Source organism: Bubalus kerabau, chromosome 5 (genome assembly GCF_029407905.1).
Source record: "Bubalus kerabau isolate K-KA32 ecotype Philippines breed swamp buffalo chromosome 5, PCC_UOA_SB_1v2, whole genome shotgun sequence".
Classification (NCBI taxonomy): domain Eukaryota; kingdom Metazoa; phylum Chordata; class Mammalia; order Artiodactyla; family Bovidae; genus Bubalus; species Bubalus kerabau.
The window spans coordinates 80,453,165-80,469,506 of record NC_073628.1 but is presented as its reverse complement, the minus strand read 5'-3'; the positions used below and the strand labels follow the sequence as shown (position 1 = coordinate 80,469,506).

Genomic DNA, 16,342 nt, shown 5'->3' with positions numbered 1-16,342 from the left:
AAAACTCATTAAGGAAAAATTATGCTAGATAAGGTGGAATAACTTAATAATAATCCTGAATGTATTGAAAACACATAAATCAGAATATGTTGATTGTAGTTATTCAAATGTAAACACTAAGTGGTCAGAATCGTTCGTATTTCCAGAACACACCCAATGCTTATATTTTCTATACTTTATTTCCTCCTCCACCAAATGCAAACCAAGATGAAAGTAACTGGTTTGAAGCAATAAAATCCTTTGTCAATAGCACATTTGAGACTTTCTGTTCATTGCTTCAGGTTTAAAAAAAAAGTCCTTTACATTTTAGACCTTTAAAATATCAGCCCTATGAAGTGAAAAGGGCTCCAGGCTTACACAATTACTCATTATACTTTATATTAAATGGATTGATTTTCTTTCAAATAAACCAGAAGTTATGCATTTTTACCTACAAACATGTTATCAATAGAAGGCCATGGGCCCCAAATTGCTTAGTTTTCATACTGTGGTTTAATTTACCTATATAATGACTTTTTGTTTGTGTCTTGAAAAATCTGCACACATGCACAGCAATCTTAAAAACTCATTCAATAATCGCTTTTTCTTGCTTTTGAAAACATTTGGTTTTGATTTTACAGCACTGCTCTCTACCATATCTGTGCATGGACTACATATGGAAACTTTACGGTATTAGTGATTTCAGCACATTTCTTCCAAACACATTTAACCTTACCCTTTTACAAGTCCACTTCCTCACACAGCACATGTTTCACATGTTAACCTTTCCTAGAGACAACTGCTTGCACTTAAGAAATGGAATCACCATCCTGAGGACATCAAGCACCACGGGGGGAAAGCCCTAACTCTTTTGAGTAAATATCACTCAGACTGTGGTTTCTCCTAAATATCACACAGTGACTGAGGCTATTTCTGCTTCCTGCTGTCTATGCTAAGATGTTGTGTAGCTACGGGCACCATGTGGGAAACAAAAGTTTCATATATAATATGAAACCCAGACAATGGTTGTAATATTATGACAAAAATCTAATAAAGCAGGAAAACTGGAGAAGTAAAGGAAATTAAAAATGACCTATAAATCTTACAGCTACATTTTTCTAGCTAATTCCCTTCATGCTGCATCTGAGTTCAAGGTACATATTCTAAGTTTAAATTTGAATAAAGGACCTGTGCATTCTTTTCTCTGAAAAGTCAACTACACATGCATTGGAAGAATTTCCCAAAGGACCACTCTTTTACTATACTATGTTCCTCTGTATACCATGTAGTAATTGTCTTTCATCTGCCTGATCTAATTTTGTACATCTTTAGACCACACTACAACATAACTGTACATGCCATCCACTTCTCTGGCTCCTGGATGACAGCAGGCAGTCTTTTCTTAATGACTGACTGACCAGGTGATGGTTTTCCTCAAGGCCCTACTGCTGTATCAGCTGCTTAGGTTAGGCCCACAGCACTACCCATGGCACTGTTGGATTGGATTGGCCGAAAGTTTGTTTGGGTTTTTTACTTGGTACAGAAAAACCTGAATGAACTTTTTGACCAACCCAATATAAAAGAGCACATCATCATCTCAAGAGGTCACGTATCAAACAGTACAGATATGAAGGATTCATTCTCCTTCTATAAAATGACAGATAACAGAAGGAGCAGGGAGAATGGATTGCGTTTGTGGGTGAACTGCACATCTGAGTGAGTGGGCAGGCTGCCTAGCACCCTGGTCCAGGCTGTTCCTGCCCTGCTAAAGTTTTCATGAGGTATATCGACCTTGATGGCTCAAGTGGTAAAGAATCCTCCCTGTGGTGCAGGAGACTCGGATTTGATCCCTGGGTCGGAAAGATCCCTAGAGGAGAACATGGCAACCCACTCCAGTATTCTTGCCTAGAAAATCCCACGGACAGAGGAGCCTGGTGGGCTATAGTCAATGGGGTCGCAAGGAGTTGGACACGACTAAGCACACACGCATACATGGGAAGTCCCTCAAACATACTCATAGATTCTCAATCACGTTATTATTGGGTTTACTCTGGAAAAAGATCAGCAATAACTGTTAAAACAAATAAATGAAGTATCTTACAGGGCGAACTTATGCTCATGTGACATTATAAGGGGGACCTGTTTTAAATGGACCATTTGTATTACAATAAGACCCTCCATAGTAAACTTTCCTCTCTTAGTTTACAAAGATCTTTTTCTTTTGACTTTTGCTGCCTTTCTGGAAACCCTCTCCTCTTTCTCCCCTTCCTTTCCTAGCGGAGAGCCAGGCTTTAGAAAGTATGAGTACCTCGGACCTGAGGCCTCTTTTCCTGACCAACTACCCAGTCCTTAACCCTTAATAGCCTGGCTTTTGCTCTGGTGAGTCTTCTGAAACTGCCAATGTCAACTGTCTTGGTTTTCATCTTCTTTTACCTAAGAAATATTTAACACTTTAGCTACTGCTTGCTTCCTAAAAAAAAATCTCTTCCTCCTGTGTTTCTAAATGTTATTAATCCTAACTTTTCTAGTGGCATCAACTATCAATTTAGTGGAATATTTGAAGCTTATGGAATTTCACAGAAGAAAACAGTACAGAACTCTTTCTTGTGAAGTAATAAACTCATTCAACAGTTAGTATTACATAGTAAGGACGCAGGTTTTCTGGGAATAAAATCATAGTAGATATGGATATTATCCTCAAGGAACTTAGAGCCTAATTCAGAAAATCAGACAGGTACACAAATACCTACAGAACTAGGTCAACAGAGGTGTATGTTTACAAGGATGCAGATAAAAAATTTTGTGAATTCTATGAAGGAAAAGATTACTGCCAGCTAGGGTGGGAAAGGGGAATCAGAAAAAGCTAATTTTAGGAAGAAGTTGTATTTACATGTGCATATATTGAAAAGAAGAAATGAAAACTTTTAAAAATACAAATCTTTTAACAGAGAAAAATACATATGACTCTTTCAAAATGTAAGACTTTTGGTCATTTAAGAAGACCCTATTATTTCCAGAAAAATGGAAATTCATTTTCTTCACGTGTCATATTTACTTTATGACACATTTTCGTATAACCTCTTTCCTTCATCTTTTTTCCATATTTTTTGTTGCAAAATTCGGTAAAAAAAATGTAGTATATGCATACCATGGAATATCATTCAGTCTTAAAAAGGAAGGAAATTCTGATGCATGCTCATGGATGACCCTTGAGAACAATATGCTAAGTGAAATCAGATAGTCAAAAAAGGACAAATGCTGTACTCTTCCACTCATATGAGATGTTAGAGTAATGGAATTAATAGAGACAGGGAAGAATGGTGGTTGCTGGGAGCTGGGGGGAGGAAGAAATGAGCAGGTACTATTTAATGGGTACAGAGGTTCAGTTTTGCAAGTTGAAAAAAGTTCTGGAGACTGATGGTAGTGATGTTTGTACAGTAATGTGAATGTACTTAATGCCAGAGAAGTGTACACTTTAAAATGGTTAAGATGGTAAATTTTATGCTATGTCTATTTGATTACAATTTACAGATTAATATTTTTAAATATAAAAGGAATTTACTAATTAAAATTTATGTAGCAATCTTATTCCAAAGAAAGAATAACTTTCCTGAGGAAGGCTTCAGAGATATCAGCATCTGAGCTTCCTTAGCAAATGAATTTCAAATATCATGAAGAATTTCTTAACAACCTCATATTTGGAATCACCATGCAAAAGGACATCTGATGAGACAATGCTTTTTTTTTGGAAACATTTGTCCATTTAAAACTTTGATTTTCTACTAAAAAATGCAAACTTAAAAATTTTCACATAAAAAAGTACCTCCATCTTAACATGACAACAAAATTTTTCTGAAGAGACACAGATGAGCCATCTGAAATAAACTGCTGTGAGTTCAAGTCATGGCAGTTGGCTGGATGGTTTCTCTCTCATCAATAAGTAAGACACTGAGAAGCCAAGCCATACAGGAAAGAATTCAAAATAATCATGCAAATATAAATGATCAAAGTGAAAGTGAATGTTGCTCAGTCGTGTCAGACTCTTTGCGACCCCATGGTGTACAGTCCATGGAATTCTCTAGGCCAGAATACTGGAGAGGGTGGCCTTTCCCTTCTCCAGGGGATCTTCCCAACCCAGGGATTGAACCCAGGTCTCCCGCATTGCAGACAGATTCTTTACCAGCTGAGCCACCAGGGAAGCCCATAAATGATCAAACCCAACTAGAATTTAAAGGCTAAAAGACTCCCGTGGGATTAAAACCACTTTTTGGAGTTCAGGATTCCTCAAGCAGCCAAATCAGAGGAAATATAATTTTCCTTCACAAAAATACAAATGAGGAAGGCAAAAACAGCAGCAAAACGTAAAGAAAATACTAAAATGGGAAAAGCACATACTTATTTCATAAGATGATCCAGACTACTTTACCTTTTTGGTAACTTGAAAGGTCTGGATGGTCTGGAAAAAAGCAAAGGAAAAACAATCAGAAACAAGGCATCATAATATAAACAAATGCTTTATATATACATATAACATTTCACTTATTATCTCTCCTTATGAAAGAATCCTTGAAGAGTTAAAAAAGACATGTCTATTTGAGAGATTTTGGATTTAATAATGAATGTTGCCCACCTTGTATGCCAGTAGGAGGCATATTCTCAGACGTTCATCACACCCTCCTAGGGGAATCATAGTCATACCAGACATTCTCCAAACCTATAGCTACAGATTCCCTCATCTCTCTCACAACAGGAAGCCACATACCTCTCTCCAATCCGAGCTGCTTCTTACTTACATCTTTTTTCTTTTAATTTGGACATCAATACCTTCTTCAGCTAGAAATATCATATCACCTCTTCAGTCACAAAATTCACTGCTCATGTTTCACCATGCTGGAAGACAATGGTTCTCCCCGTGTGGGATGAAGACCCCTGGGAGTTCCTCATATCCTTCACAGAGAGGTTTTTCAGGGCCTCCCTTTTCCAACCCCATACCTCTTTAAGGCTGGGTTTCGTCCATAATATTATATACTTCAACCAAACAGCAGACTGCAATAGACTGATGGCAGAAGCAAGCATGAGAAGCCTGCTGTCTCCTATTAAACCACACATCAAAGAGACTTACAAAAATGTGAAACAGTGCTAATCACCTCACTACAGTTTTTTTTTTCATTTTGGAAATTATTTTTCATAACTTATGTTAACATGTAAAGGGCTTACAGTCATTATTTTAAAAGAGTTAAATTAAAAAATTTAAATTTCTCAGTTTCAATTCCAATGTGGTACATATCAGATATAACACATAAAATATTAATACCTCTGGATCCTTAATAATTTTGAAAGTGTAAAAAAGTTGTGAGATCAAAAGGTTTGATAACCATTACAATAATACTGAGAGGATACTTAAATATTTGCTTAGTAAATGAGTAATTTCCTACCTGTGTACTCTCTCCTAATCTGAAATCTACCACCAGGCTATACCATACTTTGAGGAAACAAAACAAAATGAAACATCTATTTTTGGTTTTTCTACTTCAATTTATTACTCTTTCAGTAGTTAGAACTCTGTTTTAGATTTTCTTTGAGATCTAAAGTTTCCTTTCTTATTCTTCCCTCTCTTATTTATATGTCTCACTAATATATATGTATTCGTTCTTTAAAAAATATTTATTTAACTCCTGGTATTGCCATGAATGAGACCAAAAGGGTCCCAAACTTCATGGAACTCACATTCCAGAATGCACTTTGTATCAATCTGCTTACAGAAAAGATGCATATGTTCTAAATTTCATGTGTTTTGCACATGTCCTCGTTGATGACTCTAAGCCCCTTAAAAATATTATACTCAAGGAGATGAAACAACCCCAGAGATTGCAAGCACTGGAACCAGTCTTAGAGAAGACATAACCCAATTCCATCCCAGTCCTATTTTCAGAGATGAGCCTCTGTTTGCCTTTGGTCATTCAGGGTCTTAGGAACAGAGCTGTAGAGAGAATTCATGTTTCCTGATCCCCACTTTGCTGTTCTTAGTCTTGTGTGTGTCAATCTGTAATACCAAGGGGGGAAAATGACATAGGGATAATTATAAAGTATTCATCTGTCATATATGAAAATAAGTAGTATTTCTGTGGGGAGATATGGAATTTAGAGTTTCTAGTAAGAAGAGCATAAGAGACCTTGTTGCTTCACAAATAAATATGAGACCAAATATTTGTGAATATTCTTTAGCATTACTAAAGAAATCAACTCTAAAATGTATTATTTTAAAATATATATACAATAAAGAGAATTCCCTTTAAAAGCTAAAAACTGACATTAAAAGCACACACAGGGACCTATCTTATTTGTGCTCACACCTCCAGAGTCTAGTATAATGCAGGGTCCCTTGTAGATGTCAGATCAGAGTTTTCTGAATTAATGAATTAGTTAATTAATGAATCTTTTATTAATGAAAATTAATGAATCTTTTATTACATTTCTCAGGTTTGACAGATGTGAAATCAGTAGTCAATGGACAGCAAGAAAATGAAGACATAAATATCAACACAAGTAAATTTAGCTCTATTTTCTATTTGTTTATCTACCTGTTAAACACATACATAGACACAAACGTACCCTCTGTAACTTAAACACATTCATATCTGTGAATCCTAAGCTTTACTACCCACTTTACTACCCTTTTATTAAATGCTGCAAGAATCATTAATTTGGTGGCTAATCAGAAAGGTTAAAGTAAAAACTTCTTTAAAAGTGCCACAGACATTTCTTACATATCTAATTGTAACTTATGCTCAGTAATGTCTGACTCTTTGTGACCCCATGAACTGTAGCCCATCTGGCTTCTCTGACCATGGAATTCCCCAGGTAAGAATACTGGAGTGGGTAGCCATTTCCTTCTCCAGGGTATCTTCCCAACCCAGGGATGGAACCCAGGTCTCTTGCATTGCAGCCAGATTCTTTACTGTCTGAGCCACCAGGGAAACCCAAATGCATACACAGATGCCAAGGGAAATCTACCAAGGGAAAATCCCCACAGTCTTCTCAAATATAATTATATATTGATGTTTTTAAAACTATGTTTTACTGAGATACAGTTCACATTTGTTGTTGGTTGCTAAGTCATGCCCATGCCTTGCAACCCCATGACTGCAGCACGTCAGGCTCCTCTGTCCTCTACTATCTCCTGGACTTTGCTCAAATTCATGTCTGTTGGGTCAGTGATGCTATCTAACCATCTCATCCTCTGCTGTCCTCTTCTCCTTTTGCCTTCAATCTTTCCCAGCATCAAGGTCTTTTCCAAAGAGTTGGCCTTTCCCACCAGGTGGCCAAATTATTGGAGCTTCAGCTTCAGCATCAGTCTTTCCAATGAATATTCAGGCTTGATTTCCTGTAGGATTGACTGCCTTGATCTCCTAGATGTCCAAGGGATTCTCAAGAGTATTCTCCAGAACCACAATTTGAAAACATCAATTCTTTGGCACTCAGCCTTCTTTACGGTCCAACTCTTACATACATGACTACTGAAAAAACCACAGCTTTGACTATATAGACCTTTGTAGGCAAAGTGATGTCTCTGCTTTTATAATATATTCTCTAGGTTTGATACAGTTTTCCTTCTAAGGATAATTATTCCATTTAAAGCACACAAGTTAATGGGTCTTAGTGCTTCCACAGAGTTGTGTGACCATCACTACAACCACACACTGCTTTTTAAAGAACATGCTATCTTAACTCCAATGATGAAGCTATTAATGAGCTTTGCGAGAAGATTTATTTTTACAGAGAGGGAGACAATGACCAAAGAAGCCAGTCACTTAACTTGTACACAAAACCTTAATTTGTCACTCTCACTTTTCAAGTTACACATCCTCAAAACTACCTCTTGAATTTCCACAAGAAATTAACAGATTTTGCTGTCTTTAGACTGAAGGTGATCCCCAGAGCCATAGCTCTGGGCTGGATCATACCCAGAAGTTGCAAAAAAAAAAAAGATGTTTTATTTATATACATTTTGGGTTGTTACAAATATAAATATTCTTTTCCCTCCTATTCACCCCTGTTAACTTTTTTTTAAACTGAGAAATTCATGGATCTACAACTAGTTTATTCCCAAGGGACTTTCTGTCAACTATGTATTCATCACATTCTTTCTGCTTGAGTAAAAACTTCATTTTATGTTAAAGTTGAGACAATAAGTAGAGATTGTTGACATCAGTTGAGAAAGAAAAATTGAGGTTACCGCAAAGATACCTTCTGGGAAAACATTAGATCCCTTTGAAGTTTTTATACTAATGGACATGACAAACAGATGTTTGAAACACCAAAACCACAACTGCAGGTAAAACATGAAACCTGTTTGATTTATGGTTTAAGGTGTTGCCATCTTGAATTCTGCCCTACAGTCTCTTACCAGAACATAGCTGTTTAAGGCAGGCGAGGGAATCCACCACATACTTTCATGATCAAAACTGGTCTTTCTTCATTTGTACCATCTTTCTGATTTGCTACTTTTAATAGCTGTCTAATAAAATCTGCAGAATGATTTTTTTTCCTCCTAACCTCAGTCTTGTGTTGCTAAATAACAACTGGTAAAAACAAAAAGAGAGAAACCATGTTTTTCCAAGGTTCATTCACCTTTTAATAGCATCTGGTCAAAACCCATGCCAAAAAAACAAATAAAAAATAATAATATTAGGTGGAAACATCTGCTTGTTCTTTGGTTAGGGTTGTAGACATTTTCTTTTCTGCTGAGAAAAAGCCCCAAGGTGGATGACATTTGCAGGCTCCACGACACAACTTCTACAGGCTGTATTGTAAATAAGCTTGGGTTGTGCACAATCCCCAGATGACCAGCTGGAGTGTCATTCTCTCTCCCACTCAAGAAAATATTTCTGTATGTGACTGGGTAACAGTGACATGATTGTCGAGCTAAATTCAACTCTTCTTTCAAAAAAAGAAATAAAGCACTTGCACTCAGTTCTCATGCTAAGTAAGTAATTGCCTCTGGCACTTCACATTTGAGAACTGTAATAGCAGTTGAGAACCTTGGCTCCAGCTCAGATGACCAGTGAATTGTGGTATGTGCACATATATTGGTCAAGGGACCAACTAACGAGAGTGTAGAGTTCTCAGAAGAAGGGAGGGTGGGGGGTACAGAGAAAGGTAATCATGATAATGGGGGTTGGGGGATATACAGAAGGAAGATCTTTTAAAAAGGTCATTAAAAAAAGTATGAGAGGGAAAAAGTTAACAGGAAACAGGAAGGAATGTAGAAAAGCTACAAATGGTCTGTTTCTTGGTTTCCTTCACCTTTCCTCTTTCTTTTGATAAATTTTGGGAAAAGAATGGCAGATTGTAGGGTGAGGAAAATGGGACTGCTAAAACATGAAAACATTCCACCCATCTAGAGAGCTCAATTGTTGAGATAACTGCAGAATTAATATAACAACTTAGAAAGGGACTGTATCAAGTTTCACAAATTCCAAATAGCTCTTCCTAGCATTCAGGAAAACCAAAGCTGTGGAAAAAAACAGTTCTGTATATTTCTGAACAACTAAAATGCTGTGAAGGAAATACATTTTCCACTTCATGGTAGTAACCAAATTTAAATTAAAAAATGCTTAAAGTAGCATATTTTAGTCTCAGTAGTTCCATATTTTAGTCCCACAGGATTGCGCCACATTGCCTTTTTATAAAAGGGGTATTCTGCAATTAATAACTTCAGTTCAATGCTGGCATGTTACGAAGAAAGTATCTGAAAATAAAGAATCCACACTTTGATAAGCATTCTTTAAAAGATTTCCAACACAAACAAAACCAATCTTCATCACTAAGTATTTCCATGAATCATCACTGGCACGCTTGGGGTCTAACGTGAAGATGAAACAGATACCCTGTAGACAAGCTAAGCTTGGCCTTTAATTCATCTTCATGCACCAGAGCTGAATGTTTATGGTCTGTGTCAAGTGATTTGAAAGATAACAATAACTGCAACTACTTGCATAACGCACGTCCTGACTGCTCAAGAGATGCTGACTCAAAAGTACTGGTCACTTTGACATCTCAAACTGCTGTAACTGACCAGAGTCCCACTACCATAAAAAAATATAAACTAGGAGAGGGGCTTCCCCGGCAGTCCAGTGGTTAAGACTCTGCTCCCAAAGCAGGGAGCTCGAGTTTGATCCCTCCTCAGTTCAGTTCAGTTCAGTTGCTCAGTCGTGTCTGATTCTTTGCGATCCCATGAATCGCAGGACGCCAGGCCTCCCTGTCCATCACCATCTCCCGGATTAAAATCCCACATGCCTTGGGGCCAAAAAAACCAAAACATAAAACAAAAGCAATATTGTAACCAATTCAATAAAAACCTTAAAAATGGTCTACATAAAAAAATCTTAAAAAAAATAAACGAGGAGAGCAGGAAAAGGTTGGACGTGGACTAATATTTAGAGAGCATGTAATAAATAGACATCTCTTTATAAGTGTTAAAAAAGAAATTGAGCAGAAATTAAATATTTGAGTATGAGGCAACTGTCTTTAAGAAAACAGGTGAACTTAGGAATCAAAAAATGTGAGTTAAAACAGATAAATAACTCGGTCCTAGTGGACAGCACAGGGAACTACATTCAATGTCTTGTAATAACCTATAATGGAAAAGAATCTGAAAAAGAATATATTTGCCTGTATTAAAAAATGTGAGTTAAAGTCGAAACCAATGAAACTCATTAGTTGAACGATCTTGAACAAGTCCTTTAATTTCTCGGTATTTGTGAGGAATGAATACTACAAAGAATGGACTCTGAGTAACAGTTTTCTGTTACTACGACTAGCATTCCTGTTAATTCCACTACCAGCACCACCACCATTACTAGGCGCTCATCCCGAAATGGCACTTACGCATCAGTAAGGGAGTGACGCAGAAGACTAATGAAGGCTCAAGTGTACTGTGCTTTTGTTCATAAGCATAGTGAACCTTTATGATTTACTTTACAAGATGCAAGCGGCACTTGCTACTGGCTGAATGTAATAAAAATAAATGGTATCATACCCGCAAGCCTAATTAGAACAAGAAGTTGTTAGAACTGTAGGAAACTCTAAAAGTCTTCCCTCTAGTCTTTGTTTTCATATAACAAGAGAAAAAGGTACAAGGTTACAGAGAAAGTCAACGAAGAGCCAGGTCTAGAATGTGAATTTTCTGCCTTGATCCTGTACTTTTGGCCACAACCTGGAAAAGAGTACACTGATGGAGGTTATGAGATACTGCCTGTGAACCAAAATGGAAAGCAGGGCAGAACAAGATCTTATTTAAGAGCAAATGGTACGTGTTCATAAGCGTGCATTTGCAAGGATGTTCACTGAGGTGTGGTTTACAGTAAGGAAAAAAGTGAGAGCAACCTAAAGGCCCATTTATTAATAGAAGGATGCTTAATTAATGGTAGTGCGTCTATACTGTGGAACACTGCACAGAACAAATTCTCAGAGGTACACTTACACAGATGTAGACTGATACAGAAAGGGTGCCAAGACAAAGTGAGAAAGTTCAATATGATTTCATATGGCATTTTTGAGAAAAACTATATAAAATATGTAAATGTAAAAATTCAGAAGGGAACATGGCAAATCAATATCCTTGTTTACCATGAGAGAAGGAATCAAGAGTGAGTTTTACTTTATATTTTTGAATCCTTCATGAGAACGTATTCATATATTCGTTGTACAGTTACAAAGAAATGGGAGAGAACTTTACAGAGAGAAATTGCATACTTACTCATTTAGGTACATATGACTGAAATATTTTATTTGAAAATTTCTCTCATTGACAAAGACTTTAGGAAGAATGAAAACATCCCAGCTAACTATATACTAGATGAAAATAGCTAACACTATACACAGATCATAAATTATCAAAGAACTTAAAACAAAATACATTTAATATAAAATCTACAGTTAATTTTGTTCAATTCAAATATTAACTGCACAGTTTAAATGACACCACGTAATCTGATCTTCACTGGAATCACCTGGGTAGCTTATTTAAAAAAGAGATTTCCAGGGTCCTCAGGGATCTGGTTCAGTAGGTCTTGGAATAGAGCCTACACAGTCAGAGCTTGAACCACTGCTTAGGACAATCTGCCAGGAAAATGTGACTTCCAGACAAGAAGCAATTAGAGAATAGTACAAGAAAATAATAAAAACTTAAAGGTATAGTACAAAATATTGAGTAGGGGAGATGATATTGGAACAGAGTATTCCACAAAGAACAGCAACTGAACTCGACATGAGTAGAATTTGAACTAGGTCTTCAAGGATAGTTAGATTTCAGACAGATAAATAGGAGGCACAGTTTCCTTGGAAACAAACAGTACTAAGTCCTGTGCCAGACACCGTCCCATAGCAGCGTGAGCAATGGCAACAGGACTTAATGAGGGAATAGTGCAGAGCGCTACTGGACCAGACTGGGAGCTAGTGTAGTGTTCTAGGTGTACAGTGTGGGGCGAAAAAGAAATGACGAAGAGTTTAATCTTCCTTTAATGATTCAGAAAGCCTCTAAGAATCTTATACATACATATGTGAATCAAAATATGAGGATCTATTGTCATAAATATATTATTATGTAATATATAATAAGATTGGGATTGACATATACACACTACTATATATAAAATGGATAGCTAATAAGAATCTACTATATAACACAGGGAATTCTACTCAATGCTCTAATGACCTAAATGGGAACAGAATCTAAAAAAGAGTGGATATTATGGGCTTCCCTGGTGGCTCAGACGGTAAAGAATCCGCCTGCAATGCGGGAGACCTGTGTTAGATCTCGGCTAGGAAGATCCCCTGGAGAAGGGCATGGCAACCCTCTCCAGAATTCTTGCCTGGAGAATCCCCACGGACAGGGGAGCCTGGTGGGCTACAGTCTGTAGGGTTGCAAAGAGTCGGACACAACTGAGTGACTAAGCACACACACATACACACACATATTTATGTATAACTGATTCACTTTTCTGTACAGCAGAAACCAACACAACATTGTAAATCAACTATATGTCAATAAAATTAATTAAAAATAAATAAAAATTGGAAAGACAAAACATAAATTATTATATAATTGTTATTAATTACATATTTATTATCTATGTTATTAATATAAAATATATAGATATAGTTAATATGTAATTATATATTCAATAATATTAAAAATATATATTACATGAAGAAAACTCTGGTGAACTTTTGGATAAATTTATATATTCTATGTATAACACACTTTCCTACTCTCAGTTATTTAGAACCCAGTTCTCCTGCATTGCAGGTGGTTTCTTTCCCATCTGAGCCACCAGGGAAGCCCATTAATATTTATTCAATATACATAATGATGAACTTTAAGTACAATGAGAAATGCCTAAAACTTCACTTATCTCTACATAAGGAATTAAAAATTGCTGCAGTACCTACTGAAATGAAGCTAGAGATAATTTGAATTACAACACAAAGGGGTTGTCCAAAAGGTTAGTCTGGAAGTTGAGGGCATAGTTCTTTATGTATATTTGAGAAGTTTCCATTAAGCCTGATTCAACAAATACATTTCTTTCCTTTCATTAAGGTAAGTTACACAAACATTTCACCACTTTCAAAATTTTATGGATCTTGGCTTCCCTGGTAGCTCAGATGGTAAAGAATTCACCTGCAATGCAGGAGACCTTTGTTTGATCCCTGAGTGGGAAGATCCCCTGGAGAAGGGAGAAGGGAATGGCCAGTATTCTGGCATGGAGAATTCCATTGGCAGAGGAGCCTGGCATGCTACAGTCCATGGGGTAACAAAGAGTCAAACACAGCTGAGTGACTTTCACTTTCACTATCTGTAAAAAAGTAAAAATGTTTGGCATTTTTATTACAAAGTATACAAATAAGAGTTAGTATGTTAATTAAAACCTCAATGAGGTCTATTTGCATTCCTGAAAATAAGTTATCTATTAATATTTTATTAATAGGACAAGACCTTCATCAATTAGACTGGAGATCAAAAGTATAAACATAATCATAATCCACAAACTTGCCAATTATTTTCTCCAATATTGCTGGTTTTCAATTTTGCATTTTGCAAAATTCTGCATTTTGTTCAATGTAAGAACTAAAGATCTTACACTGAGCAAAAGGTATTCAAACTCCACGTTAGAAGATTATTAATCTTTCTCAAATTCATTTCCCATATATTCTGGATTATTTTGGCCCCCACAAAATTATTCAGTATCAAACAAGTTTGAGTTTGGAAGGTTAAAAGTCACACCTGCTATCAAAAACTTTGGGGGGAGGGTGGGGAAGTTAAAAAAATAATAAAAATCCACTGTATCAAAATGAATTCCAACGGTGTAACCAATACCTTGCAGCTGTTGTGATATCTTCATTTTACTGGCTAGGAGGATAGACTATTCCCTCAACTACTATAGAAATTCTTTAGTTATGCTTTTCAGAACAACATATAGTGAAATTGATTTTTCTTCCTTAACTAAATTTTCTCATATTTATCCTTTAACTTAAAAAGTTACATTTATATAACTCAACAGTCTAGAAGCTTTACTAAAAGAGATCAAAGCAAAACTCCAACACAGTTTTTTATAAAAATAATACTGGCAGGAAAAGAGTCTTGTTAGCCAAAGTCAAGGTTAAAAAAAAAAAAAATCAACTATGCTTAAAAGAATTAGACTGAGAAGAAATGAGAATTTTTGAAGAAAAACGAGGAAACCCCCAGGATGATGGGACCATGTGTCCTCAGGCTGTGTGCTGAGGGCCTCTTTCCACTCTGGCGTTAGGGTGATCAGGTGCTGTATTCAGTTCATAATGGTGCAGATTCTGTCTGCAACCCCAAAACCTATCATACCAAAAACCATTAAACCAGGTTGAGGAACTTATTCTAAGAATAATGTATTAACAAGACCACAGCGAGAAGTAAGAAGACCTGTTACTAACTTGGGGAATTAATCTGAGCTTTAACTTCTCTGGCTTCAATTTCCTCATCTTTGAAAGAGAGTTGGATTAAGTTATTTCTAAGGTCCTTTCCTGCTGTGAAATTCTATTGTACGCTCATGTGGAATTTCAGAGAATCCAAGTTACCACCTAAGTATTTCAATACTCTACCATGCCAAAAGTTGGGAAGCCAGGTTACCCTCATCAAAATTCCCATGTTGAAATACTTCAAGTGAATAATCAATTAAAAAACAACACCCCTCCCCATAAGGTAGGTAAGAATGAACTTAGGTTTTAAAATGATTGCTGGCTCCTTATGTGAATAGCTCGAGAGACTGGCTTTCTAAATAGCTAGATAAACGGTTTAAGGAAAAAAGGGAGTAGGTAGGAGGATGGGGCAGGGTGCTCCGGGTTAATGAACATGAAGACTGATGAACTGTGATGTCAGTAACACATTTTTGCTAGTATGTGTCAAAGAAAGAAGAAAACACTGCAGGGAATCATGCCAGGTTATCGAAGATGCTGGTGGTTAAGAAGTGGTGAGGAATCACCTAGTTCACCAGCCTAATACATTTTACCAGAAGAACACACATGACAAAGTGCTCAAGTTAAAAGGGCTATTCTGAGGAGACATATCTTCTGCTTTAATGTTAGCTTTGTATTCGGATTATGAAACAAACACACACTTTTTCAAAAAATTCTGAAAAATGCAGAAAATTATGAAGGGACAAAAATCAGCTATATTCTTACTATACCAATCTAACCTCTGTAATTCTTTTTGATCTATTTCCTTTCAGTATTTTTTCCTTTGTGCCTAAATATACACCTTAACTATGCACACATTTAGGATCATACTAGATGCATAAAGTGTTACCACTTTTTATTATGAGTCTTTCCCATGTATTAATAATTAAAACCTTCTAAAAACAGGAAAAACATGAGTTTAGTAGCTGTATAATGTTTCATTCCCCAAATTCATTTAACATATGCATATAGCTGTAATCACATTAACATATTATTTTATGTCTCTTTTGCTTATATTAATATATATCTTTCCTACTTATTTATGAAAGAGTATAAAAGCTCTGAAACATCAAAATTTTCCTAGTTTGTGATACATTTTTCAACACGATTTTTGACATGCGTTCTAAAAATTTCAATGGCTGTATTTTCCTTTGTAATTTGGTTGACTACTTTTATTATTAAAGAATTATGCTTAATCCAGATGTCAGTTTTTTCCAATTCCACTTACTGATAATCTAGGCCAGGCCTATTATTTTGTGATGCTTCAATTATCATTTTCTACACGGTCTCACTTCAAGGGGAAAAGTAGAGTCCAAAAATTCATTTTTATAAAGTATATGGCATTTGAAACTGGGAATAATAAGCTGACCATGGT

General features: G+C 36.2%; 1 protein-coding gene across 1 annotated transcript in view; it reads right to left on the bottom strand.

Moving 5' to 3' along the window:
• The window catches only part of DISP1 (dispatched RND transporter family member 1), a 219,337-nt gene that overhangs the window by 18,580 nt on the left and 184,415 nt on the right, over window positions 1-16,342 (bottom strand). The window contains exon 3 of the mRNA XM_055581955.1: window positions 4,406-4,435. Coding sequence (XP_055437930.1) covers window positions 4,406-4,435 — 30 coding nt within the window. The remainder of the gene's footprint in view (window positions 1-4,405; window positions 4,436-16,342) is intronic.